The following is a 27,581-nucleotide window of genomic DNA, read 5'->3' as shown; positions in this document are numbered from 1 at the left end:
CAAGAGAGGACTCGGACAGCCACAGGTGCAATGCACACAACTGGCACTACTTTGGAAACACGCTAAGAGCCTGGGGAACTTATTTAATTTACTCTTGAATTTCCAGAAAAGCCATCTCAGAAGGACACTAGCACACCTAAGGGATTTGCTCCAACCTGTTTTTCTTCTGGACGCAAATGGGAAGGGCTTCAGCTCACCAGCGACCGAAATCTGCACTTGGCAGATTGATCCTTGCCCTGCAGCTCTGGGGACACCTTTCATAACATTGAAGCTTGCACTGAGCCCTCCAGCTGGACCACGCACGCCCCTTCCTCAGGACGATGTCTCCTCCTCCTCCTTGAAAAGCCAACAGGAGCCCACAGCAGGGTTTGGTAGGGCATCTTCCTCACCAGCAACCAACATCAGGAAATGCTTTCTCTGGTCCAGCTCTCTGATCTCCCTTTTACCTGCACAACACCACCTGAATGGCCAGCCAGCACTCATCGCTGTGCACCAGGAGACATAGCACAGACTCTGGAGGACGGGAGCCAGGCACCAGCATCTGCATTCAGCAGGAATACTCTCTGGAGTAATGTGCCATGGTGGGCTGACCCCAGCAGCTGAGCCAGGGTTCCTTCCCAACCAGCAGATGCCACCACTGCTGTAGAAAAGCCATCATGTTCTGCTTCTTCAAGGAGGCACCAGGCTGCAGCCAGGAGAGCCAGCCTGATCCTCCTGCTGCTCGTGAAACAGGCAGGACATTCATCTAACACATGGTCACAGGTCAGCCACCCCCATGCTCCCACTCCACCGATTTTAACCACAAAGTCAACAGCAGGCTTTTCTTTGTAAGAAACAGGCTCATGGCAAAGCTCACATCAGTTGCACAGCTATTCCCCAACCTTCCTGTGCTGCATGCTACCAGGAAAAGCAATATTGTTTGGGATGTGCTGCACCTACGTCCTTCAGTACACCTGCAGAGAGACAGAAAGCGCTTACAAAGGACTCGAACTTGTTTGAGCAGGGTCCCCAAAAAGGGGCAGTGGCACCAGCAGAGACCAAACTGTACCTACAGGGCAAGAATCACGCAGAAAGGCTGCGGCAGACCAGCCACCCCAAGGAGCGCCGAGAGGAGCCAGGCAGGCTGCGCGCGCACACGGTACCAGAGCTCCTCCATTTCTCTAATCAGACTTCGCAACAGATTTCAGGAAATGAGGTTGGGCTGCTCGCTTTATCCCTCTAGAAAATGGGGTCACCAGAAGGGGGGAGTGATGAAAAAGACAGGAAAGGACCGATAAACATACACTCTCTATCCTCTATAATCTGTCCACCTGCCTCAAGGCAGCAAAATAAGAGAAAACAGAAATAATCTGCTCTCATTATGTATGTGCAAGCCCTTCTGACAACAGATTTACTGCCCTTGCCTGCACAGGGACCATCACACTCTCACATAAAATTTGTAAACACGGTTTTAAACAAGTAGCGGTCCACAGCGAATGCTCACCTCTGCACCACACAGGTGCGAGCCCAGCACCCCCCTGCTTGGTGCTCACCGTAATGTGAGTTTGGGATGCTGCTGCAAGCCAATTTACTGGGGAGAAAAATCTGAAGTAGTCTGCAGGGACTCAAAGATTAAAGGGGACCAAACAGCCTTCTCCACTCCTAGTTCCCATTAAACAAAACAAGATCCATTGGGAGGAAAAAAGTGACAAAACATGATCCAAAAAAATGATCTTAAGCCTCATCAGGTATCAGCCTGATACCTCTTGCCCTCCTTCAGCAGAAAGCCTAGTGAATTATTCGTGTTACACCAATTTATGAAATTTAACACTAACCCCTGAAAATACAATGGACATACTTGCAGATCCTGGTCTGATACCTAAACACTCGACATTCACCCAGCAGATATCAGGACAAGATGGCAACGACCTGGAGAAGCCTAGTTTAGCTGTGCTAGAAACCCACTGCCCCCGAGTCACAACCTTGTCGATTCACCTGCTGACACGGACTAGCCTAGACCACAGACACTCTCATAACCAGGTCTCTCCTTCGCATCACTAAACATCCTTCAGCTGAATACCGTGGCACAGGGTCCCGCTCCCACCAACTTTATTTCAATTCCTGGTCTTATACTTCTCCCATTAGATTTACAGAACACTAGTTTCTTCATCAGAGCACCCTGCACTCTTTTATTTTTAAGAAAGCTCCAGGCTGAGCCATCTCGGGGCGCTCACAAGGCAGCTCCTCGCTGTTGGATACCAGCAGAGCCCAGCAGCAGGTCTCAAGGAGCACTGCTCTGCAGACCCAGGCCCGGCATCAAGCAGGGGCATTGGAGCTGGTCCATGAGGCCATGACTTGAGTCCATGGTCCCAGCTAACAGTCAGCCATTGCTGACAGGATTTAGAGGGTCATCTAGAATTAGGAAAAATTAATATTCCAAAATATCCAAAACATCCAGAGCAAGGAGAGAAGGCTGATATTCACAGCAGCTGTGTTTAGCTGGACAGACCCAGACAACAGTGTAGGGAAGAATTTAAGACAGGCACATGGAGACTTCCTTTGCAAACATTACCTTTGTTAAAAAAATTACACTGAAAATTAAATTTAGGCCTTAAATTACTGTGTCGAGTTCCAAACTGAAAATCAATCACTGAAGCGTGAAGCAGAGATTTTAGTCCAGTCTTAAGTGGTTATCTCACTACATCTTTTCTCTAGAACTGCTATCCATGGCTCCACAGTAACACACCTGCCTTTTAATGGCCTTATTCATCCTTCCCATTCCCTCCTGCACCCAGCTTTGCATGCCAAGGTGACAACGTCCAGTACCACCACTGAGGAAGAAGGGCTCCAAAGGCAGTGCAGGTCGCAGCTCATTCTTCTCAGCAGTGAGTTGACCAAAGAGGGACAAGAGAAAGAGAGGTGCCGAAACACACACACACTCCTGCCCCCAGCAGTATATGGTCCTCCCTGCACTAAGATATAAAAAGGTATGCTATCATCAGGCCAGCATTAACACTTTTCAGTCGTCATGTTAAGAGCCAGCTGCCTTATCTGGTCTAGTTTGTTTTAGTGAAGTTAGCCAACAGGTGCTACCACTGCACTTTAAGTCCTAGTCTAGACAGAATTGAAGACAAAAGGGTCTTTAGTATTGCTAGGAGGAAGTGAATCTAGTATTTCAAGTAAAAAAGGGGACATAAGTAAGGACTTCAGGAACCCAGGCTAGTATTTCTTATCACCTCTCTCTCTCAGTGTCACCAGCGCATCACTCCAGTCTAGACCCTCACTAGCTTTTACTGATGTGTGTTGCTGGTGATGCGTTGTCCTACAGTGAGCCGCACAAGCCCGTAACACCCCACAGCAGAGCGAACCCCAGGGATTCGCAACAACCATGTGCCTTGGGCTGTAACTGTGTCATTCCTCGTCTCAGAAGCACCTCCATGATAACTGTTCTGGTTTCCTCGACACTCTCGCAGCCTGAGTGGACCAAGGATAAAGAGCTGCCTGTGGAGACAGATCACAAGATGTTGGAAGTGATTCAGGAAGCACTACAAAATATCAGATGCAATTCCCTCACAAGAGGCTCTGCTATAAAAACACTCCAGCAATAGCAGCGTGTTCCCAGCATTACTCATGCTTCCTGCCATCGCTGCTACAAGTGGGTTTGTTATTACTTAAACCTCTGCATCTGCTGCTCTGTGAGATGTTATGTGCTTTCCTCCCAATACACCCTGAGATGCTGGGGCAGCAAAGCAATCCGAGACAGGCAAGGTGTAAAGGAGGAGCAACAGACACGCAGTGTGGAACAGCCAGTACTAAGGAACACAATTAAATCCAAGTCAGAGGCGCTGACTCAAATAAACAATTTAACAATTTGAGAAAAATACCAGGAACTCCTAAAGCGCAGTCTCCACTCAACTAGATGGCTCAGCAATCAAATACAGTCCCACTCACTTCCCCATCTCCAAAGCCAGCCCCCTCACTCAGGCTGAGGGCAGCAGGCTGTATGAACAAGTGGCGGGGACCCTACAGCCCTGTGCAATAGATGGGGGACTGCAACCTCTTGGCAAGGCAGACTGGCAATTCCTGAACAGCTCCAATAACATTTGATGGGCAAGAAGACAAAGCAAGAAAGTATCTCAATATCATATTAAGCATTGTCCACCCTGAAGCTCCTTGTATTTATTTTCTGAGGCTCCCCGTATTTATTTTCTGAGGCTCCCCGTATTTATTTTCTGAGGCTCCCCTTCCAGCTTGTCAGCTGCAAATCTGCCACCCAGCTGCAGCCTCCAGGCCTCCTCAGCACAGGGCTAAGGTGGTTCAACTTAGCCCGTAAGGGTGCAATCCAGGTGACGTCCGCACAGCTCAGGCAGAAACCTCAGTTTAGATGAGGCCACAACTGCAACACCCCCTCCTCACGATACCTGTTCAGCCACCAGGCTGCAGAAAGATTACTTTACACAAGGACAGGTATAAGTCAAAACATAACCTCAAAGTTTCTCTCCTCTTTTGCTCATCAAGTAAGAGAAGACAACACATCGTTTTGCTGGTACTGCTTATGCTGAACACGCTGCAGTAAAGCAATAGCAATTACAACTGGCTGCAGATACAGAGTTAAGAAGCTATTGGTTTAAAAAACACATAAAAATACATTAAAACCACCACATTTGCCAACCCCCCATAGCCTTTAATCCTCTGCCCCTAATCTGAATCTACTGTAAGTATAGGTGGTGCATCTGAACAGACGCTGTCCATCACCAGAGGATATTAAGAACAGGTCAGGAACGATTTTGGTGCAGCTGTTTCAGACGCGAGACACCAGAAATGATCTCCAGAGCTCCCTTCCCAACACCTTTCCACAACTGTACAGCCGTGCACCTCCAGCCCCCTTCCTCGGCTCAGCCCCCAAGAGTCTGGCAGAAGGAATGAAATCTTCCCTTCCCCAAGATGTGCAAGCACGAGCACGCAGGCACCCTGAATGGAAGTGGCACCATCAGAAGAGATAAGAGGGGGAAAATCATAATTTCATATCGATTGCATACACTTATCTAACCCCCTAATGCAAGCACCCTATAACCAAACAAGTCCCTGTCCGTCTATAAAGCAGATTTACGGCAAAGACACATTATCATTTTTATCAGCCCACTGAAAGTTTAATAATCATTCATCTATTGCTCTAAATAGATGCAATAAATAAAGCCAAACATAGCTGAACTACTGACCTCTCCTTTGCTGCCGTTATTGTTCCAGATCACAAAGACAACTAAAGGAAAAATGTCAGTCTGCTATTTTCCAGTGTGCCTCTGGTAGGAAGCAGCTGTGGAAAGGTTTTTGTATGTGAACGGATGAAGCCAGCTCATTAGAGACCTGACACAATGACACATGCGAGCAGGAAAGAAAGGCTATTCTTTATCTTTCATTGAACATCATCAAGTTATGCTCAACCAGATTTTTTTTTTTTTTTAAACCCACAGACATGGTCCTGTGTTTGGGAAACTTCTGCAGCAGACATCTCATGAAGAGTGTGTATCTAAATTACTCCCTCCGCTCACACACAGAAACAGCAATTTCACCTCTCTGAAAAGAGATGTTCTTTTCTGGGGAAAGCAATACACAGGAAAGAGTGCGGTTCAGACCTTCGGTTTATTCCCAGGCCTGGGGACAAAGCCAAGGCCAGCAGTGACCCTTTGCCCAGGTGAAAGTGCCAGCAGGGAGGCTGCCAGCAGGGACCATTACACTCTTTCCTGGCCAGGGCCCTGCCACTGGCTGCCGCCAACAGACCTGCATGGCTTCCAGCACTCGGGACACATCGGCTCAGCTGCTGCAGGCTGCACACAGCAGAAAAAAATAAAACTAGGGAGACTCAGAGCAATGAGCCTCCCCCCTCCACTGAGGCTCTCAGCAACGCCGGCTACCTCCCCGCAGCAGCCCGCAAAGCACCGGCACAGCGGCACGCACAGCAACCCACTCTTACTGCCAGGAGCCGGGGATTCAGCAGCAGAGAGCCTCTGCAGCACCTCCCTGCACGCGTAGGGCCCAGCGTTGCTGCGGAAGGACAGCTGGGCTCCTGGCCCCCCGAGCTCAGCACCAGCCCAGGGTTGCCCGCCTGCCTCCTCTGTCCAGCACCGAGGACGAGGCGCTGGTCCAGCCTGGGACAGATGAGATCTCTGCTGGCTGAGTTTTACCACAGCTCTCCAAGGCAGAAAAAGGGAGTTTTGAAGACAGTGGGTCTGTCAAAGCAGCCAGGGCAGGACAAAACACTCCTCCTTTAAACCGCAGGGCAGCTGGGAGGTGCTGAGGCTCTGGAGGCAGCACCCCACGGGAGAGCATGGTGGCTCCACGGGCAGCCAGCCGTCCCCAGGGCCAGCACAGAACAGGTCCCCGTGCAGCCAGGCCCTTGCCTGCCGCAACAGGGGAAATAAGCACAGCCATTATTATTCCACTTCAAAAAGTGAAAACAAGAGGAGCATGGCAGAGTGCAGCACGCCAGAACTAGAGCAGGTTCTTCACCGCATTTAACAAGCCTGGACAAGAAGCATCACCCCACCGGCCCCTGCCTGACGTCTGTCCTGCACTAGCAGCTACTCTGACCCTTCCAGACTGAAGCCTTAGTTAACTCTGATTAACCACCTTTCTTCAACACATAAGGAGAGAGCGAAGTTTCTAAAGATGACACCTTCCAGGGCTGCTGTGCACGCACGCGGTGCTCCCTCCTCCACACAGGCACCAGCAGGCAGAGCCGCTGGCAGCTCCCCAATACAGCGGAGCACAGCAGGAGTGGGCAGAGGCCTCGCAGCCAGGGCCAGCACCCCTCAGCCGCCTCTCCCATGCAGGAAAGCGACCTGGACGCGAAAGGTGGGTTGTTGGGTACTGTGTTCCCAAATAGGCACACTCCTTCCCAGGCTCTTCACAGGAGCGCAGCCACGCCTGCCAGAAGGCTCTGCTGGGAGTCAGTGCTGACTGCCGGGACAATTCACCCTTATAAACAGCAGAAATACAATTTTCTTCTAGAAAAAGACTGTTTTCTTGCTACACTAGCAGAGCAATCAGTGGGATTCAAAAGAACGAGGGATGAAGGAGTGGGGGAATGCCACAAGTGTGAAGCAGTTCAGTAAAGGACAGTCAAGAAATGCTGGTGTAGTGGATAGACTCCAGGGCTGGGCTCAGGAGCCCAAGGAGCTCATGCTCCAGCTGGACACCCATGCCTCTGTTGCTCTCTCCAGGTTTTGCCTCAGGTCCCAAGTTAGAGCATGGGCCCCTGAGACAGGGATCTGGTCACTACTGCTCACACAAGCCTCCCCGTGCACTTCAAGGATGCTGCAAAACAAAATTATTTTCACTGACACAATCATATGCAAAAGAGTTCATTAAAGCAGTGCTTTGCAGCAGTCATGCATTCAGATGGAAGCACGAAACAGGTTTACTCACAATCAAGCGTGGCCATTTATAAATGCCAGCGTGCAAAGCAGGGCATGGAGCAACGCACAGATCCAATTAAGCTGCCTAAGAACAAGCATTCCCTCACCCCTTCCACAAGTTGCCAGACATGACATCATTTTCATACTTTCACCATTTGTACTTCTGTGGAAGCAGAGTGGAAACAAAGACCTCAGAGCTCAGAAGACAGAGAACATGTTTTGGCAAGCACATGCAGTCGCCCTTCCAGCCCCAGGGAGGGTCCATCCAGCCGTCAGCCCCCAGGGCCACCCCGCAGCAGGGCCGCAGAGCAGCTTTACATTGGGGTCTCTTCTCCTGCCTCCCCCCTTCCCTCTGCTCATCTCCTGGACTTCTGGAGATGAGCAGCCGCATCGCTTCTGCCTCCCCCTCCAGCAGAACCCAGTGTCCGACATCTGGACTCTGCAGCTCGGCTCTCTGCTCCCCTGGCCTTCGGCTGCACTTACTCATTTCAAAGTTTGAAGTACAACCCAGAAATCCCCAGAAAAGTCATTAGATTTGACAGGTAAATCAGACTGCTGCTTTAAGGCAACGAGGATCTTGCTGCAGGAAACCCTTCTCAGGGGATTGGGGGGGGGGGGGGGGGCAGGCATGAAGTAAAGAAAAATATGCTTCAATTGTAAGGAAATATACACAAAGAGAAAAGTAAAACAAAATCAAAAAACCCACACACACAATAATGGACTTGCATCTTATTGATCATTAACATTAAAGAAGAAAAGTCTAACTTGGAAAGACTGCCAAAGACCTTTGTGATCCCAGTGAACAGAGAAACATGTTCCCGTGATGTCAAGAAGTGTCACAGTAATGATGAAGAAAATTTATAACTTGCTTTTTGTTTCAAGTAAAGTGTGTCAATTCCAAATCCCAGAGCAGCTCTAGGACAAGTCTCCCCACTGCGATGCCACCACTGGGAGCACCTGGACTGAAGTGGAACAAGCACTTCAAGACCCCGTGTTACCTGGCCCTACTCAAAGCCCTTTCAGATGAACACAGGAACTGAAACACCAGGAGCCAAGAGACGAGGGAGTGGGAATGAAGGGTCTTGCATTTCTTCTTTCATGTCCCATTCTTCCACCTCTGTGTAAAGGGAGGAAAGTCTGCTCTCTGCAGAAATACTTTAGGAATAATCAGTTGACACTGACCAGAGTAAAATAACTCATCGCTGCACTAGCCAGAGAGCAAGATAATTAAACACGATCCAGGGGATCCCATTTCACATAAAACTGGCCCCATTAGCAAAGCACAAGGGCTCTAGTGAGTGGAATAGCTCGTGGCTAACAGCTCCGAGTGCAGGAGTGAAGACTTCCAACACCCAAACTGCACCAAGCAGCCCCATGCTGAGAACGGCTGTCATTTAATCCACAACAGGAGGCAAAGATACTGAGCATGTCAATACTTTGCTTCATAATTCAGAGGAGTTGCTTCATAATTCAGAGTTCCTTCACAGTTCAGAGGAGTTAAAGTGACTACAGTTGACAATTGCTTGTCCCAAGTGCAATATTTACACCAAGTGCATTTCCAAAACACCAGCACCTTGAACCTGTAAGAGTTACACACAGCTACTATGAAATCTTACACTAAAAACAGGGTTAAAAATAAATAAATAAAAATGAAAGCAGTGCTATTAACCTGGCACAATAATCCCTGCTCTACTAACAGGGACTCATTCTGGGTTCAGATCTAATTCTGATAATCCAACTTTATCCAGTTCTTATGATTTTACTGTATTTGCTGTACACACTGCAGGTCATAGAAATAAGGCAGTCTTCCTCTTGTAGGACAAAAAAAATTAATGCAGTTCTAGCATACAAAGGGTCTCGTTAAACACTTGACATGCTTCAGTGTGCGACTGCTTTAGCAAGAAAGAAGGCCTCAAAACACAAAACAGCCTCATCATCCACAGGAGATCAGAACTCCTGGCCAGAAGGCAAAGGTAGAGGATTTGGATAAGCATATACAATTTTTCAAGCCCAATTAGTTTAAATAAAAACCCTTCTCGCTCAAGACCCCCATCATCACCTCCGAGTGTTGCAGACCGATTCCCCATTACAAAGGGCGCTCTGTCCTCACTATCTGATGCTCCCAGGAACTTTGCAGGCAGAACGGGACAGCTCCCGGGAAAAAAACAAGCCCGGAGCACAGCTACTGCTTATACAATAGATGTTTGTCACCATTGTCACACCATCACAAAGGGGAAAGAGGAAGCACAAGCTGCAATATTGGCTCTTGTTATGAAAGCAGCAGCTCTGTTTAGGCAAGAAAATAAAAACCACGGAGCAATCGGAAGAAAGCGATTGTTAAAACAAACTGCAAACGAGTACAGAACCAACAGGAAAGTTATCCAAAGCAGAGATAAAAAAACCAACATCCATCACCTCCACCACAGTACTCCTGTATCGTCTCCCCGGGAAGGGCTCCCTTCTGCTCCCAGCCCCAGGGCTGCTACCCAAGAAAACAAACCCCGCTGCTTCCAGGTCCCAGCCAATTCCTCCCCTGACCTTTTCCTACTGCTACAGCCTTCTAGACCTCCTGCTCCCTGGCCGCTTCCCACCACCACCACCCCACTCTCACGAAGATGTGCCTCCGCACATCCTTTGCCTCCTGTCAGCTCAGCCTCCTGCACCCGCAGTAAGCAAAGCACGTGCCCCTGGGCAGCGAACACCTCTGTAGCAGGAACAGCGGAGGATACACACAGCTTTATACACAACTTCCACTGCACTTCAATCACAGAGAGCAAGCGCTCCCAAAGTCTTCCTTGGTGCCCTTTCCACAGCAGATCCTTGCCCTGAGGGTAAGCCATTGCAAACACTTCAGAGAGTGCTCCACACAGACCCACACTACAGACCGGGAAGAAAAAATTATTAAAAAAAAAGTATCTTGTGGCAGGCAGAAATGTCAGGTTTAAAATGCAGAAACTGGCAGAGATCCTTGTGTTTCAAGTAGATCTGACCAGAGATGATGTGCTAGCGGCTGGCCGAATGAACACTTCACCTCCCCTCACCGTGCATTAGCTCTCTTGCAAGGCTCTCTCTCGGCCCTGCAATTACAAGACAAACCATTTTATACAAACCACTTGTTTTAATTGCATTTTCCTTGTTTTCAGCAGCAGGACTACATGATTCATGAACCCGTGGGATGGGTTATTTCTTGAAGACCAACCTAAAAAGGGAGAAAATACTACCAGGAAAAAACAGCTAAGGGTAAAGAGCAACTCAAAACTCACCCCCTCAAAGGTCTCTGTCCACAAGAACTCAGAGAGACTGCCTCTTAGAAAAGAATTCCCTCTGCCCCAAGAAAAAAGCCTACAGGTATAAGAATGAGCAGGAGGATAAGTATTATCCTTTATCCTAAAATACGCTTAGCGCCTGCAGATATCAGGAAGTGCCTTCACTTCATATTCAGTGCCAAAACAGGAAAAAAAGCAAAAAAACCAACACACATGGATTTCGAAGCATGCTGACTAAAGAGCTTTGTGACCACCAAATAAACATTACCATCAATAGCTATTACTGTTGGAGTGAAAGCGCAAAACGACTCTCCTGAAAACACTTTTCACCCTTAAAAAGATTAAAGCAATGAAGACAGGGAACGTTCCACCCTCTACCCTAAATGAGCTTGGGGGGATGTTTTTCTTGTTTTGGGGAGAAGCAGCAGTTTCCAGAGTGAAAATGCCAATCTTCACCTTTCTCAAATCTAAGCCTGTTGTTTACATCTTTAAATTAACTGTGCAAATCTGCTGTTGAAAAAAAAATTAATTAAGAACACTGAATTTAATAGCAGGTTCAGGCTACTTAACTGTCTTTAGAGGCGTTAATTTACTATTAAAGGTAATTGACCCCGTAAGGAAACAGCCGAGTACTTGACATAATGACAAAGTCATTCCCAGTAAGACACAGGCTGTTGACATTGTGCAGCACTGAACAGGACCTACTGGGACAAGATCCCCCACAGCAAGACGCTTTTTAAAGTCCTCCAGAGGACCTGGCACGTAGAAGATTGTTGATGTAGCAGGAGCCCATCAACGAGTAGAAAAGCGTTCGCTTACCGTTAGTGACGCCTGCAATTAAGCAAAGAAAGTTCCACTATAAAAAAAACAAACTTGGAACACGGCCTTAATTTAATCTACAGAGCTGTTTCTCTTCCTCCTTCTGTCACTCTTATCTGAACACCTCTACTGCAGGCCTGCATAAACAGCATATCTTGGCCTAGAAAGTGGTCTGCTTTCCCTGTTATTTTATCAGTTACACTGGCAAAAGATGATTCTGCTTTCGCAACCTTTTATTCCTGTTATTACTCAGGAGAAATCCACAATTTCTCCTCCTGACAGAACACCTCTAGAGCAGTGAACGGTTATGATAAAGGCAAGCGCCCTGCGGTGCTGCCAGGACTGGACGCACCAAAACAGCAGCTGAGCAGCTTCCCAAGCGCTCCTCCATCAATAAACACTTCCGAAAACACCGGAGTCGCACATGGTCCCTACACAGCGCCCATACGGCCACCTGCACCAGGTGCCCTCGAGAGAGGGCAGGCACCGTCACTCAAATGCAAACAGCCAGGCTCCCCAGAAAACACCCCACACGGCAGGCGAGCCCCTGGAAACACACAAGGGAAGCAAAGGGAGGAGGTGCCGGCTGTGCATCAGTGCAAATGACTGAGGGTGCCAAAGACCACTGACACCTCAGAGGAGCCTCTCGGACATCCCACCATCCAACAGGCACCGAGGGAGAGCACATACTGGTACCTACGGTCTCTACCTGCTGCCGCGCCCCACCTGAACCAAAGGCGGAGAGCCCGAGAACGTGTGAACTATGTTCTTGCCGTATTTTCATGCATCTATGCATCCCCTCCCCAACTCATTCTGCAAGAAAAATTTCCCTAAAGCAAAGCTCGTTAAGTTAATAGTGTGGAAGCTACCACCTAACCTCTCATTCTTTCACACAGCCAGTTTTATATGCCAGGGAATCGCTGTTACAATAAAACTTCACAATATTCTTACTGCTTCAAGAAGCAAAGTAGGCCTGGAGCGCTTTTAAAACAGTTGTGTTTAATAATCATTCATCTATTGCTATCTATTCACCTATTTGTCCAAAAGCATTACAGGGAGTATTTAAACCGTAGGTGCAAAGACCATGCCCTCTGCTACAACAGTTCCTGGGGCGAGTGTGCCAGGCACAGCACTATATGGCGGGGCAGGGCAAGAGACCGCCACTGTCAGATCAAACCGCAGTGCGAGGGCTCCAGCCAGGAGAACACCACAGTATTAAACACAAGTTAGTTATGATCTCATACTCCTGCAACTCATTCCCCAAATCAGCCCAAACTCCCACGTGCTCGGGAAGACCAGGAAGCACACTGCTCAACAGCCTCCTCCTCCCATGCACACTCGCAGCTACCGGCTCCAGTGCTGCAACGACAATTAGCCACAACTTTTCTAAATGCAGCACGATGGAGGTATGAAGCAACAAAATGGACACTTTCACCAATAAAAAGCAGCAGAGCCATCAGCCGGCTCTCAACACCATCAGTAATGAAGAGAGCGGCAGCGCCCCGACTGCAGGTGCTCACCCCGGGGACAACCGCAGAGCCGAGGGGCGGCCACCATGGCCAATGACATGGGCACACAACACCGTCGCTTGGCCACACTGCACACAGGCTGGGCGTCTGCTTCCCCTGGAGGATGCCGGGAAGCCAGAGCAGCTCTCCAGAGCTACCGGCACACGGCTGGCAAGGCCAGAGGGCTTTTCACACCATTTAGGCGCTCAGACCAGCGACAAGGCCCCACCACAACCGATGACTAGAGCAGCCTGTGGCACCTGCGTGGCACAGGGGAACGCACGTTTTCTGGCGTCACCGCCAGCACAGGCCAGGCAGACCTCTCCCGCCGGCCTCCGGAGCGACGCACGGAGCCCAGCGCCCAGGCAAGGGGCACCGAGGGGCCGTGCCCTCCCCATGCCGAGGAGGAAGGGCACTCGAGGGCCGGTTCCGTGCCGCTCCCGGGCGGACGAGGCCTGCACGGTGCAGCTGTCTCACGCTCGGCCTCCCCGCCTCGAAGGGACGAGGCAGCTGTCCCCGCCGGGCCCGGCCGCCCGCTCACCTTGAAGTCGCGGCTGTGCTGCGGGGTGTACTCCAGCGTCCAGAGCGCCCGCACCAGCTGCGCCAGCTGCTCGGTGACCTCGCCGGGCGCGGGCGGCGGGCCGTCGGCGGCGGGGCCGGGGGCGGCGGGGGGCGGCCCGCCGCGGAACTGCTCCAGCGCCAGGAACTCGGCGAAGAGCTCGGTGTTGCTGAGGCACTGCAGGATGGCGTTCATGAAGCAGGTGTTGCCGTGGTTGCGCAGCCCCGCCACGCCGGGCACGGCCTCGGGGCCGCCGGCGGGCCGCGGCGGGGGCTCGGGGCTGCGCGGCGGGCCCGGCGGGAAGCAGCTGCCCAGGCCGCCGGCCGCCTGCGGCGGGGGCAGGCGCGGGGCGTGCGGGCCGCGGGGCTCGGGCTCGCTGCTGTAGTGCGAGAGGGTGGAGAGGGTCTTCAGCACGCGGCTCATGAACCCGCCGAGCGACCGCCCGGACGGGGCCGAGGCGGCGGCGGCGGGGGCCGGGGCCGAGCCCGCGCCGCCGCCCGCCGCCCGCCCGCGGAAAAGCCGCTTGCTGAAGGAGCGCTTCTCCTTGGCGCTGCCGGCCGGCCCGGGGCCGCTCACCCGCGACATGGCTGCGCGGCGCAGCGCGCATCCCCGCCCGGCCGCTCAGCCTGCCGGCCGCCGCATCCCGCCGCCCGCCGGGCCGCAGCCGCCGCGGCTCGCCGCCTCACGGCGCCGCCATGCAGCGGGCGGGGCGGGGCGCGCCGTCACCTGACCGCGCCGCCACCTTAGCGGCGGGCAGGCGCCGCCGCAGCGCTGCCATCTTTGTTGCGGGCAGGGCGGCCGGGATCCCGCCCCGCCGCTCTCCCGTCCCCTCCCCGTCCCCGCGGGGGCCAGCGGCGCCCGGGAGCGGGACGGCGCCGCGCCATGCCACCCACGGCGAACCCGCGGGGCTCCCGCCGGCGCTTGCTGCGGCCCGCAGGACCCTGCCCGGGGGTGCCGGCCCGGCCCCGCCGCTCCTGTCAGCCCCGCCGGCCGCCGTGGGGCGGCGCTGCGCGGCCGCGGAGCGGGGGCGGCGGGCGGGGGCGGCGCCGGGGCGGGCCGGGCCGGGCCGGGGCGGGGCCGGGCGGCCGGCGGGGGTAGGTGCCGGGGCGGCCGCTGGCCGCGCCATCGGCGGCGGCGCCGGGGCCGGGAGCGCAGCATGACTCCGCCGGGCCCGGAGGGCGGCCGAGGTGAGGCGGGGCGGGGGCGCCGCAGCCGTGGGCTGCCCGGGCGGACGCGGTTTCCTCTGGCAAAGGCTGTTTCACGGCCTGAACACCTGCCGCGGCGGGGCGGGATGCCGGTTCGCGGCTCCGCGGTCGGTAGCGGCGGGGCCCTGTCAGCGCGGCGGTCGGGGCGGGCGGCGGCGGCGGTAACGCGGCGAAGCGGTGGGCGGGCGCCGGGCCCCCCCGCCGCCGCTGCCCCCCCCCCCCGCCGCCGCCGCCGCCCCCGCCGCGCCGCGCTCAGGCGCCCGGTCTGTCCCTCCGCAGCTGCCGCCGGCGCCATGGCCCCCGGGAAGAAGATCAAGGCCCGGATCAAGAGGACGCTACCGGTGAAGGGCCCGCAGGCGCCGACGCTGAGCGAGCTGATGCGGTGGTACTGCCTGAACACCAACACGCACGGCTGCCGGCGCATCGTGGTGTCCCGGGGCCGCCTGCGCAGGTTCATCTGGATCCTGCTGACCCTCAGCGCCGTCGGGCTGATCCTCTGGCAGTGCGCGGAGCTCCTCATGAACTACTACAGCGCCTCGGTCTCTGTCACCGTCCAGTTCCAGAAGCTGCCCTTCCCCGCCGTCACCATCTGCAACATCAACCCCTACAAGTAAGGCGCGGGGTGCCGGGCGGCCGGCGGGCGCTGTCGGGGAGGAGAGGGTGGTCCCCAGCCGCCGGGGATTCCTGGCGAATTCATCCTTCCCTCACCAGCCCAGCACCGAACCCCTTCCCGGGCTTATCCTCCTGCCCCGCCGTGCTGCTCGTCAGCAGCCTTTCCCAGCCGTGGGTTTTCCCTCTATGGCACCTTGAGTAACGTATCCACCTCTGATGCTCTCCAGACACATGTGGATTATAATCGCACCCTTCACTTGCTGCCTGCTGAGCTGGACTCAGTCGATTTAGCTTTCTGCTCAAGGCAGTCCCTGGTCAGCTCTGCAGTTCTCTTCAAATTCCCTTCTTCCCAGGACCAAAGTTACAGGATTACAAACAACGGCATCTCCCGAAGAATGGAAAGGGAACATCCATCACTCCTCTGTTGCTTCTTTCTTTCCTTATAGGATGCTTTGACATTATCAATCAACAATACTTTTTCTCCTGCCAAATTACACTTGACATTGATGTCTGTTCTGCTGCCAGCTACCCACCTCGGTCCCTGCCGGCGATCCAGCTCTCCGGTGCCTCTTGGCACAGATGCAGAAATCTTACTTTCACATGCTCTGCCTCCTCGGGCTTGTTAACACAACCTTCAAGGAGCTTGGGAGTCTGCGAGGGCTTTCTCTGTAGATCAGTCTGCTTTGCTTCTTATGGTCCTTGCTCTGAGATCCCTCTGTGGGTGTAGCTGTGTCTGCCCACACCGATGTAAACTGATGTGGTAGTAAGAGAGATCGATGTGAGCCCGCGACAAAGAATTCTGTCCTGAGCGATAAGATTCACAGTGCAGCAGGCAAAGCGCTGCAGCTAGCTGGTGAGGTGAGATGGGATGTCACTTTCTGTCACATTGTCTCCAATGCAGGTACAGTTCCATGAAAGACTATTTATCTGAATTGGACAAAGAGACAAAAAAAGCTTTGGAGACTTTCTACGGCTTTTCAGAGGGCAAGTCCAAGGTGCGTCGGTCAGTGGATGAGTGGAACAGCACAGGGAGCGACTTCTTCAAACAGATCCCTCTGCTGAAGTTTGAGGACTTCTCTAAGACAGTGACTGACTTTCACACTGGCCAGAAGAGGAAAATAGAGGGCAGCGTCTTTCACAAGGATTCGTCCATAGTGAACTCTGGGGATTCAAATGATATCATCGGCTTTCAGCTGGTGAGTGCCACTCTTCCTTGGCCAGCAAGTTCCTTGTGGGGCAACAAAGGGGTGTTTTGGGTTGGTATCCCTCCGGACAGTTTTATTGCTTGCTTAGGTGGCTTTATAGTGAAATAACACTCCCTCTGCTCTTTTGCCCATTCTGCCATGCCTCAATGGCTACCTGCAGATTCATCTCCAGCTCTCTGGAAGAGAAATGCCTTCCTGAAGTCTACACAAATAGAGTTAGTGCCTTCCGTGATCTGTCCTGTGGGCCTGAAACATTTGATTTTATCACTTAGCCCTGAATGAAAGGTCTTTGATGCCCCTTTGTCCCCTTTGTGCTACTGTAATTTCATATGTGGTTGTTACTGTGGAAGAGAAACGGTATCACGCCTACCTTGTAGAATACCTAATTTCATTTCATCTGAAATGCTTTTTCCCCTTTGTAATTATCAGTGCGATGCAAACAACAGCAGTGAGTGTGCACTTTATACATTCAGTTCTGGTGTTAATGCTATCCAAGAATGGTACAAGCTGCATTACATGAACATCATGGCACAAATTCCCCTGGAGACTAAAGAAAAATTGAGTTATTCTGCTGATGACCTTCTACTGACATGTTTCTTTGATGGCCTATCTTGTGACAAAAGGTCAGTGCACAGAAAATACCTGCCAGCTTAACAGCTTATTTCCAAGTACGTAACACGTAGGAATCTAATATTTGGTATTTGCTGAATTCCAGCAGGAACTGTTTCCATTTTTAAATGAAAGCAAACATTTGTGTCTTCATGAACTTTAATTACATTCTTTAATTTAATTTGTCTTAGTGTTCTGCTCTCCACATTTCAGATAAACCCATGTGTTTTGACAGAATCAAATCTACCTGCTTATGATTGTGGCAGCACAATTCTTGTGTGGCCTGGTAGCTGGAGAGTCATCCCTTCATGCTGGGGATAATGGCAGAGTTCTCCTCTGCAGTTCTGGGGATAAGATTGCACTTGTACACGGGTTTAGCAGTTTCCCCACTGCCATGTGCAAAGCAAGCTGCACTGTAACTCTTATTACTGAAGGCATTTTGCTTGTGTCTGTAATCATGCAAACGCGTAACATCTTTTCTTGGAAAGAAGACATTTGCTTTAGTGGGAGGGGATGTTCAGAGGAAAGATATGAATGTGCTTGAATCACGAGGGTGTGTCCTCAGCCTCCCCGGCATGACAGTGGCTATGACATCTATTCTGAAAAATGAAGATTCGTGTTCCTTTAGACACTTGGCTGTTGAATGAAAGAGGACTCTGTCCCCTCCACCGCCTTCCTGCTAGTTCTGTAAATCCGCTTCCCCCACCCTCTCAGCCCCCATTCCCACAGGAAAACCTCCTAAACTTTTCATTTGCTGATGCTATTAAACCAGATCATATTTCCATGTAGTTTCAAGATATTAAGAAAAAGACCCACACTTTTCAGCAAAATAAATTGCTTCCCAAAAAAAAAAAAAAAGAAACATCTGGTCCTGCTATGTCTGTGCCAAAACAAAAAGCCCAAATCTGCTGATTTTCTCTGACAGACAGTTAAAACTGCAAAGGGCAATGTAACTATTTGATTTCTTTCAGGCACTTCACTCGTTTCCATCATCCCCTGCATGGCAATTGCTATACCTTCAACAGTGGGGAAAACGGGACGATCCTGAGCACCTCCACGGGAGGCAGCGAGTACGGTAAGGAAACTGAGTTTACAGAGGAACTATTAGATAACAAGTGGTTCAGCGAACTGGATCCTACTGGAGAGTGATTGATGTGTTGGCTCTAGATGTGCAAGCTGATTGGGGAAATGCTTGTTTGAACTAGTGCAAACTATTGCCAGAGAATACAAAGATAATATCGTTGCATCACTAATGTTTTCCATCTGAAATTACTGCTTCCCAGTTATATAACTTTTTAAAGTAGGTTTCAGCCACGTTCTACGGAGATGTTGTTTGTTTGCTGCACTGGGGGCCGCGGAGGGACATTGCTTGCTGCAAGGGTCTCAGTCTAGCACTGCAAAGGCTTTGCTTGGTTGTTACAGTTCTACTTAGGCCAGATAATATTAAGTAAACTGTGCTGCCGTCTCTGACCAGAAAAAATGGTTCTGGCTTCTGGTGTAACTCCGTTCCTGCCTTGTCTCTGTTCTTCAGGATTGCAGGTTGTTCTGTATATAGATGAAGCAGACTACAACCCCTTCCTGGTGACATCCACAGGAGCCAAGATCATTGTCCATGACCAAGACGAATATCCCTTCATTGAAGACATCGGCACAGAAATTGAGACTGCAGCGGCCACCTCCATAGGGATGCACTTTGTGAGTGACAGCAATCTTGTTTCCAGGTGCAAGGCACCAGTCCTTGAAACAGATGTAAATATGAACTGTGTGAAACAGATGTAAATATGAACGTAGCCAGTAGCTGGCAGGCATCTTAATACCTCACACTTGAGCAGCTGAAGTGCCCTGAGGAAAATCCTGTGATAGCACTTTTCTGAACAAAGTTTTCCTTTGCACAGAGGCTGTTGGAAATCAGGTCTTTATAAACCAAACAGCTACTGGGACTTTGTTTGTTCTCCCTTTTCTCCGACCCCATGGCTTTCCGGGGGATTTTTTTGTTCTGTTTTCGCAGCAAAATCCACAACCACAGAAATGTGTTGTCAAGCGCCCTGTTTCACTTTAGCAATAAGCAGATGAGTTTGCATCCCATGCAGGTTCCAGGGGCGGAAGAGAATGAGCTCGAGCTGTGGGTAACCAACCCACGTTAGGGTCAGGTCTGTAGAGGTGACTGCAGCGCAACCCGTTTAATTGTTTTGTGGGTATAAGTCTCGTTTTTCTGGGTTTCGTGCTATCCCAGCTGTAAAGAAAACCTCGTGGGCAGTGACTCTGCTTTCGCCAGCTTAGTGAAGCGTCTTGCAGTTGCTGTCAGCAAGGGCAGGGAGGGCTGCAGCCCCAGATTTCCCCAATTAGTGTAGTGCAGACAAGGCATTTGACCCAAGGGGCTTCTTTCCGTGGTAAGAAGTGAAAGCAGTGTGCCATCAGGCAAGCCAGACTTTCCCCTTTCATCTGGATGGGCTGTTAAGTGAGCATTTTAGTTCTGCCTTTTCTTCACTGATGGTTGGGTCAAATGCATCAGCCAGCCGGCTTATCTGTCCTGGCTGGGTGTGCCAGATCTAGATAGTCCATGCATTAGAAAAGATATTAAAAACAGGGCTGATAGCTTTAAAATGCGCAAATAGTTAACTGTATTCCAGCTGTCTTGAAAACTGTGGCAGCAACTGCTTGGTCTAACCAGTGGGGATAAATGCTACCTAACAAACAAAATTGAATAGAAGATATCGGAACCAGAACGGTGTAAAGGAGGCAAAGTCTCACAAGACTATTTCTTTCTTTTATAACTATTACACCGTACAGGAGAAAGTCACTGCAGGCAGAGTCTCAGTATTTAATGTAATATTTTCCTGGCACAGATTTGGACTGTTGCATATAGTATAAAAAACAAGACTGAACTTATCTCGGTGGCTATGTTTAAAAGATTTGGCATGAGGAAGTGATCTGATTGCATCCTAATGTAACAGCCGAAATAGAAGCTGGACACAATTTTTGGACTCAAAACAAACGCTGGGGATCACTGTACTGCTAGTAAAGGAAGACTCCAGAGAGCTTGCTGAGGGGCAGTCACGATTGTCAGGACAAGGCTGCACCACCGAGGTGCCAGATCAGCCCTTGTACCCGTATCCAAATACACGGAGGACACAGCAGACATGTGCCACACACAACGCTGCTCACTAGAGGCTTGAGCATGGCAATCATTGTTTTCCGAATGGGAACGTCAGTGTCTAGGTTATCGCTCACGTATTTCTGCTGTGTACTAGGACTTCCCCCCCCCCCCCAAATATTCCAAGATGTTTGGAATGCAAACAAGGCATTGCTTGGTAGGAGTTTCAGTGCTTTGGTTAAATATTTGGTTTGGAAATTATTTCAGTACCTGAATGAACAAGTAAGCTTTTGTAGGAGTATAAGCCACGACAAAAAAATTCTATACAAAGGATCTATCATCTGCTAGAAGATACAGCAGCAGACTGAGGCAGGTGTCCTGGCATTAGATTGTCTGCGGAAGTTAAAAGCATATGAAAAGCTGGTTTCATTCACTTTTCAGAAGTAATCTACCTCTAATATTGAAATCACATATTTCTATGTTCCCTCCAAAGAGAGATTTGAGCATCTTTCTAAAAGAGCTGACTTGCACCATACATGCCTGTAGCCTTCTATTGCTGCAGACAAAAATGGTAATGCTCGCTCTCAGGTTTGACCTCAGTAACCTGTAGATCTATAATCAGTGCCTTAAAGGTAAGCAGGCATTTCTCAGGTTCCTACTAAATTGATCCTTTGTAGGATCAGCCCCTAATTTTAAACTCTGTAGAGAAAGATGGGTGAATGAATTCTTAAATGTATGACATTTCTTGTGGTTTCAGGCCACTTTATTTGTTATAAAGTGGATAATTACTGCACAAAGATGGTAAGAGTTTAGGACTGAGCGAGGTAGGGCAGTCTGTAGGAAGCAGATGATGTAGCCTGAATCGGGTCTTGTGAATGTGAGGGCTCCCAGCCTGATTTCAGCAGACCTTGGAGGCACAGCGCTTGACATTTCAGAGCTCTTTTCTCCAGACAGAGACTGCAGAACAGGAAAAGGTGTTAGCATTCATCGGAGAGGAAGGGTCAAAGCAGTACCTGGAAAAAGTCCTGAAGGAGATACAAACATTTGATTTAGAGTGATTTTGGAGAGGTGCTGTTGAGCATTAGCGAAGCCTGAAGTGCTGTTTTACCCACAGAACAGGAGCAGCCCATGCAATAACAGCTCAGGAAGGTGTGGGTCTTCACAGAAAACAAAACAAAGCAAACAAACAAAAACAACAACAACCTCCCTTCCCTCAAAATGTAAACATGCATCCAGGATAAATGATGAATAGCCTCTAGCACTTTGCAATGCGAGAAAACATACATATGAATTACTCTGCTTTGAAAAATCCTCACTGTTATGATTATACTATCTCTGCATTTCTGCAAAGGTTTTCAACAAAGACAGCAGATAATCCAGCCAGAGCAGTGTTTTGGGAATGGACATTGCAAACCAAAAAACCCCGTTTTGACAAGTGATTGACAAATTATTTAGGATGGCAAAAGGTAAACATGCTGTTCAAACCTGCCCCATCACTTACAGTTTCAGAAGCAGGATGAACTGCCACTAAATCCTTTGGTTTCTCTGTGAACTCCAAAACCCAAGATTTGTTCTTTTCTCGTTCTCAGACTCGGTCTCGCAAGCTGAGCAAACCCTACAGTGACTGTACGGAGACTGGTGCTGACATACCAGTAGAAAATCTCTATAACAAGAGCTACTCACTCCAGGTAAATCTGTTACATTTGTTTTTATCAGTCGCTTGAAAATGACCTTCATAAAAAGCTTTACAATATTCTGCAGTTCAGGATCTGAGATTGTGAACAGTCCAGGTGTAGGGTCACTGCTTTTAACCACTGATGTAAAATACCAGTTTTTAAAAATCCAAGTTTTATTCCTAAGTGGTTCATGTTTGAAGTTCCCTTAGGCGCCCTGTTAGGTAAAGAGAGAACATTAGCTCATTAGGCAATTTTCAAGCAATGTGAGACTGGAAAATATTGGCCAAGTAAATGTTGCAGCTTAGTAACCCTTGAAGCCAGAAATTGTGACCTTTAGGACTCCAAGAATAACAGATACCATCTAATCAGTATCCAGATAGCAGGATGTTTGTTTACAGAGTAAGTTTCCACTAATTTTGCATGGTTTCTGTAATTGGGTCCTCTTGGAGAGTGTCAGTTGTTCTTGCACTCTCCACTTGAAGAATTGTAATTATATTGGCTGCTGCCTACTGCAAAGCCTGTGCCTAGGCTGGATTTTTATTTTATGGGGTATTATACCTGAAATCTGCTGTGATGTATTGCTGGGTAGGATCACACAGACATTATCTCAGGTGTTTAATAACAGTACTTCACCAAAACGTAGGCCTTAGGAGGGCTGGGACTGGGACCAAAAGGCTTGATGACTGGGATTTCAAAAAGATAAGTTCTTGCTTGTTCCAACTAATTAAGTGTTTTAGCACAAAACACTGACTCTACTGCCCCATTAATCTTTACAACTTCAGGTCTCCAAATATGCACCAACACAATTTGGTCAAAGCTGTGAACATTTTCACAGAATCGTAGAATGCTTTGGAATGGAAGGGACCTTTAAATTTCACTAGTGAATTGCATCCCACACCTAGCTGTTGATTCACGGACCATGTGCCATGGCAGACCAAAAACCTTCTCCTTGCCTGTGGAAAGAACAACTGCAACACTGAAGCTTTTGATGGCTATAGGGGAAGTGGGGGCATTCACAGAAACACCCCCTCAGAGAGGACTATATTCTTCTTTCTTGCACTAGAGCCTAAAACCTCCATGGCACTTTCTGCCTGTATTTGTATTCACTAGCAACAGAGCCTGAAGGCCCAGGGAAATGGGTTCCCATCTTATTGCTACTATCATAAACGGAAGATGTTTTTAGGTGCGTGTGAGCTGAAGCTTGCTGCTGCAGAAGTGCAGCAGCCTGTGCTTCTTAGACACCAGCTCTTGGTTTATCTCCCCCAGATTTGCCTGCACTCCTGCTTTCAGAAGGCCATGGTGGACTCGTGTGGCTGTGCCCAGTACGCGCAGCCTTTACCTGCTGGGGCAGAGTACTGCAACTACAAGAAAAATCCCAACTGGAGTAAGTGTTCAGGCGCCCGCTGCCAGCCACATCCCTCCACAGCACCGTCCCTGGTCAGCATGGCCCTGCCTGTGCCAAGCGCCACCCCAGCCGCACAGCGCTCTGGGAAGAGGCAAATCTGCCTTAGCCCACTCAAGGCCCCATACCACAGAGCCTGAAACTGCCTCTCTTGTTTAGTTTGACTTGTTTCTGACAGTTGTCCTAATTGCTTGTCCTTTGTGCACACCACAGAAGTGTCAAGTGGAGGACTTGACCGGGTGAGGCAATTGTTCATGCCTATAGCAAGCGACAACCACTTCTCAGAGTATTTTGCAATATTTATAGGGCAAATCTTTTTATCCTCACCATGTAGGTGATGGCCACAAAGGCCACCTTCACCCCAGAAGCCCCACTCCAGCACAGGTAGAAAAAGATCATTGCTTTTCTTTCCAGCTTCTCATACATGTGTCCTGCTCCCTTCTTGCAGTGTACTGCTACTACAGACTCCATGAAAAGTTCGTGAAGGAGCAGCTGGGCTGCCAGCAAATCTGCAAAGATGCCTGCAGGTAAGTCCTGTCCACAACCAGAGGCAGAACGCTGTGTGTGCCTGGGAGTTTGAGCTCACAACTGACAGCCTGCATCTCTCTCCAGCTTCAAGGAGTGGGCGCTCACCACCAGCATCGCCCAGTGGCCATCCACCGTGTCAGAGGTCAGTTCCTAATTGCGCTCCGCCATGACAGCAGCATGGCACAACAAGGCATTAAATAAACCCAGAGGTTCAGCGTGGAAGCAGGGGGCCCCTGGGGTATTTGTTAGCACTTCAATGATGCTTCTCCCACAGGCTCAGTCTGTAGTGTCCAGGTCAGTCAGGGCTTCCCCTCCAGCAGTTTACCATTAAACTAAAATTTGGCTTGTGGGCTGGGAGATCCCCTCGGGGACAGCTGGTCCGTCACACACATTCAATTCTGGCACCCAAGCTGGAGGTGTGGAGCGTGAGCTCCCTTTCCAGGGGATTTCTACGCAAGCACACACAGCTATAGCAGTATTTTCTGTCTTTTTTCCAGGACTGGATGCTTCGAGTTCTCTCCTGGGACAAAGGGCAAAAAATCAACAAGAAGCTGAACAAGTAAGTTTCCATGTATGTGTTTCTAGCTTGCACCTCAAGCTCAGATATAATCTCAGCAGCCCTAATGATGGCAATTGGGGAAAAAGCTCCCTTAGAGCGGCCCAGCCCTACTGGTCCAACTGGTTATTTGCATAGTTTTTCAGTATGTTTCATGTTATTGTTTTACTAAACCCTCAGCCTGCCTTCTGTTTCTCCTCTCAGGACGGACCTCGCAAGCCTCATGGTGTTCTACAAAGACTTGAATGAGAGATTCATTTCGGAGAATCCTGCTAACACAGTAAGTGAGCGCAGCAGTTCCCTGCTCAGCACCAGGAGGCCGCGGCTCTTCCTCCCAGACAGGCTGGAAGTTTTCGTCTTGCCAGGGGAGCGGTCCCATCCAGGCAGGGACAGGAAACCATCCACAGATGATGCACCCCAGGGCGCCCGGTCCTGCCCTTTGCAGCCCTTTCATCCAAGGCCACTTTTCAAACTGTCCAGTCCCAAGCCCTACACTGGGGTAGCCTGCGGGCTGCCTGCAGTAAGCGCAGCGCTGAGCTCCCACTGAAGCAGAGCAGGAGAGGATAACACAGGCAGCAGAGGAAGGGCCCACCGCATTTGGTAGCGCTCACAGCAAACCCTGGGTGCCCCAGCTTGGTGCAGCGTCCCTGCATGCTGTAACAGTGCCGTGGACACGCATCTGGCGCCTGCAGGAGCTGATAACCTTGTGCTCTCTTCTCTTTCAGCTCGTCATTCTTCTTTCCAACTTTGGAGGCCAGCTGGGCCTTTGGATGAGCTGCTCAGTTGTTTGTGTCATTGAGATCGTCGAGGTCTTCTTCATTGATTCGCTTTCCATCGTAATGCGGCACCAATGGCAAAAGGCAAAGAAATGGTGGAATGACCGAAAAAGGGACAGGTTGGGGAAGCCACCGCAGGCCGGTGATCTGGAGAGGCAGGGCCATGAGAACCCCGTCTGCATCGATGAGGACCTGCCCACCTTCAACACCGCCCTCCGCCTGCCGCTGCCCCAGGACACCCCCTTGCCCAGGACTCCCCCCCCCAATTACAGCACTTTGCGGCTAGAGACTGCATTCACAGAGCAGCTGCCCGATACGCTAGAGGTTGGGCAACACTGACGCTTATTTATCCACCCATCCAGGTGCCAAAATGAGAGGTGGGTGCTGGACCCACGTGTCCAGGGGTGAAAAGCACACATCCAAACAAGCACTGAAGGGCTGTTGGGCCAGACCCTTTTTCAGGGATTGAACTTGCAGTCAAAGCTTCTCTGAGCTAAGCTCAGACACAAAAGCCAAGGGCTCAGAGACATTAGGAACTTCAAGCAACATCAGTTCTCAAGTTAATCATTGCAGGAGATGGCCGGAGCAGGATGTGGCACTGAGCTGGGATGTCTTGCCAGACAGAGGCATACATTAGCAACCAACTGCACACACCCCATTGTAAGTGGGCAGGAGTTGCTCCACAGCAGAAGATTGATGCCACATTGAGTATTAACACTAATTGCTCTCTGCTGTGTGGCTTGACTTGTGGGAAAAACCCAGGGCTTTCAGGAATGCAGCATGACATTTGTAGGAAGGGGCATGATAGAGGCTTGGGAAGAGCACAAATTGGGTAAAAGGAAAACTCTCAAGTTGAATTTTGATTAGGAACCTGATTCCAAAGGTGGCTGGAGGATCTCTTTATTCGGAGGTGAAAAGTTGGGATAGCCATAGAGGTGCTTGTACAGCAAGTTATTACAGAGCTTGAATAGGAGAACTTAAGTCATCCCAAAAGAAACATCTGAAAAGGACACGAAATCTAATTCGGATTGCAATAATGAACTGCATACTCTGCAAGCTTGTTTCATTTTACATCGCTCAAGCTGGCCATTAAACGTAACCTCAGAGGAGCTCCTTAAGCAGTGCATGGCCTTGGCCACACGACTTCCCAGAAGCCTCAAAGGGAGCTGGCTGCTCCTGCTCAGACCCAGGCAAGGACTTCCCTCCTGCAACCACCCAGTTCACCACCCCAGCTGCCTGCCCCAGAGCTGGCAGTGCCGAGGGAGGGGATGGGAGCCACGCAGGGCTGCAGTGACAGCTGGAGCTGCCCTGGGCTCCGCACGCAGCCCTGAAGGATGGTGACCGGAGGGTACATCTGCCCCACTGGTATGTTGTCCACCTTGCTTATGCCCCCTCCATTCCACCATGCTGCATCAACACCCCACATCTTGCCTCCTGTGCACCGCACCGTGCTACTTCCACCACACCAAACCCTCCCCGCACCGCAGACCAGCCAGAGGCTGCTGCCTGCACCTGCACAGATGCTTGTGGAGGGACCTCCAGGGCACCCAGCTGCGGTGGCAGCACCCTTCCCCTTGCTCCTAGTCCTGCACCTAGCTTTTTCCTACCACAGCCAATTCTTAGCTGCCTGGAGCACACTGTATAGATGTTGAGGATGAATATAGCCTACACCAGGATGGCTGCTTGGGGTTTTTGTAGAGCAAGAGTGACTGAGAGTGTGTGCGCGTGTGTATAAGTATAAGAAAGTCTCTCTTTTCCTTTCTCTATATAAGCTTATTTTATATAGGACAGTGAGAATCCAGAAAGAGGACAGTGAGAATCCAGAAAGGTTCTTTAATGTGCAATAAAATATATTTTAACTGGATTATTTAAATAGCTGATAAACTGAAAAAAATAAAGATATATTTTTGAATAACTGCTTTTTTTTTTTTTTTTTTTTTTTTTTTAAATCCGCAATATGTGAGTTACTCCCATGCAGGCATCCCAAGAGATTATGGGACTTGCCTGTGCCTGCCCTGGGGCTGCCAGGTACATTGGGCTCCTCTGCAGAGGTGGGGCTGTGCTGCAGCGTGCCGCTAGACCTGGCTCCAGAGCAAGCTGGGGGTGCATGCGGGTGCATGGTGAAAATGCCTTTCGGAAAGCAGCATTAGCCAGCAAGGTGACTGAAAATGCTGGAACCTCAGGTGCCTCCAGACAGTTCCCCTCCTGCACAGTCCTTCGGGGACTGGAGGAGAAGAAAGAACCGGGTTTGCTCTGCCTCAGAGCCTCATCTCTAACACTCAAATGTGAGGTACTTGGAGCAAACTGTTGCTTGTCCCCATCACCTCTCTAACACAGCAGCAAATAACTCATTACACTGGACTCGCCCCATT

General features: G+C 50.4%; 2 protein-coding genes across 8 annotated transcripts in view; one reads left to right on the top strand and one right to left on the bottom strand.

Moving 5' to 3' along the window:
- USP31 (ubiquitin specific peptidase 31) overlaps positions 1-14,431 on the bottom strand; it is a 71,693-nt gene extending 57,262 nt beyond the window's left edge. For all 7 annotated transcript variants that reach the window (XR_015699234.1, XR_015699235.1, XM_087734372.1 and 4 more), the window contains exon 1: positions 13,529-14,431. Coding sequence is in view for 5 of the 7 variants with exons in the window: in XM_087734372.1 (XP_087590498.1) it covers positions 13,529-14,131 (603 nt within the window). In the remaining 2 variants the exon portion in view is untranslated. The remainder of the gene's footprint in view (positions 1-13,528) is intronic.
- A 144-nt stretch (positions 14,432-14,575) lies between these two features.
- Positions 14,576-27,117, top strand: SCNN1G (sodium channel epithelial 1 subunit gamma). Its single transcript, XM_087734379.1, has 13 exons — positions 14,576-14,733; positions 15,031-15,361; positions 16,265-16,559; positions 16,998-17,191; positions 18,149-18,252; positions 18,709-18,872; positions 21,861-21,959; positions 23,214-23,331; positions 23,798-23,876; positions 23,962-24,019; positions 24,375-24,436; positions 24,638-24,713; positions 25,159-27,117. The coding sequence occupies exons 1-13, from the start codon at positions 14,703-14,705 to the stop codon at positions 25,546-25,548; spliced, it is 2,001 nt and encodes a 666-aa protein (XP_087590505.1). The 5' UTR covers positions 14,576-14,702; the 3' UTR covers positions 25,549-27,117.
- Positions 27,118-27,581: the final 464 nt, after the last annotated feature.

The sequence above is a fragment of the Nipponia nippon genome, unplaced genomic scaffold (assembly GCF_047370975.1).
Source record: "Nipponia nippon isolate SJK-2023a ecotype South Korea unplaced genomic scaffold, ASM4737097v1 scaffold_5, whole genome shotgun sequence".
Classification (NCBI taxonomy): Eukaryota; Metazoa; Chordata; class Aves; order Pelecaniformes; family Threskiornithidae; genus Nipponia; species Nipponia nippon.
Note: the sequence above shows the minus strand (reverse complement) of the source record. Positions and strands in the feature narration are given on the sequence as shown.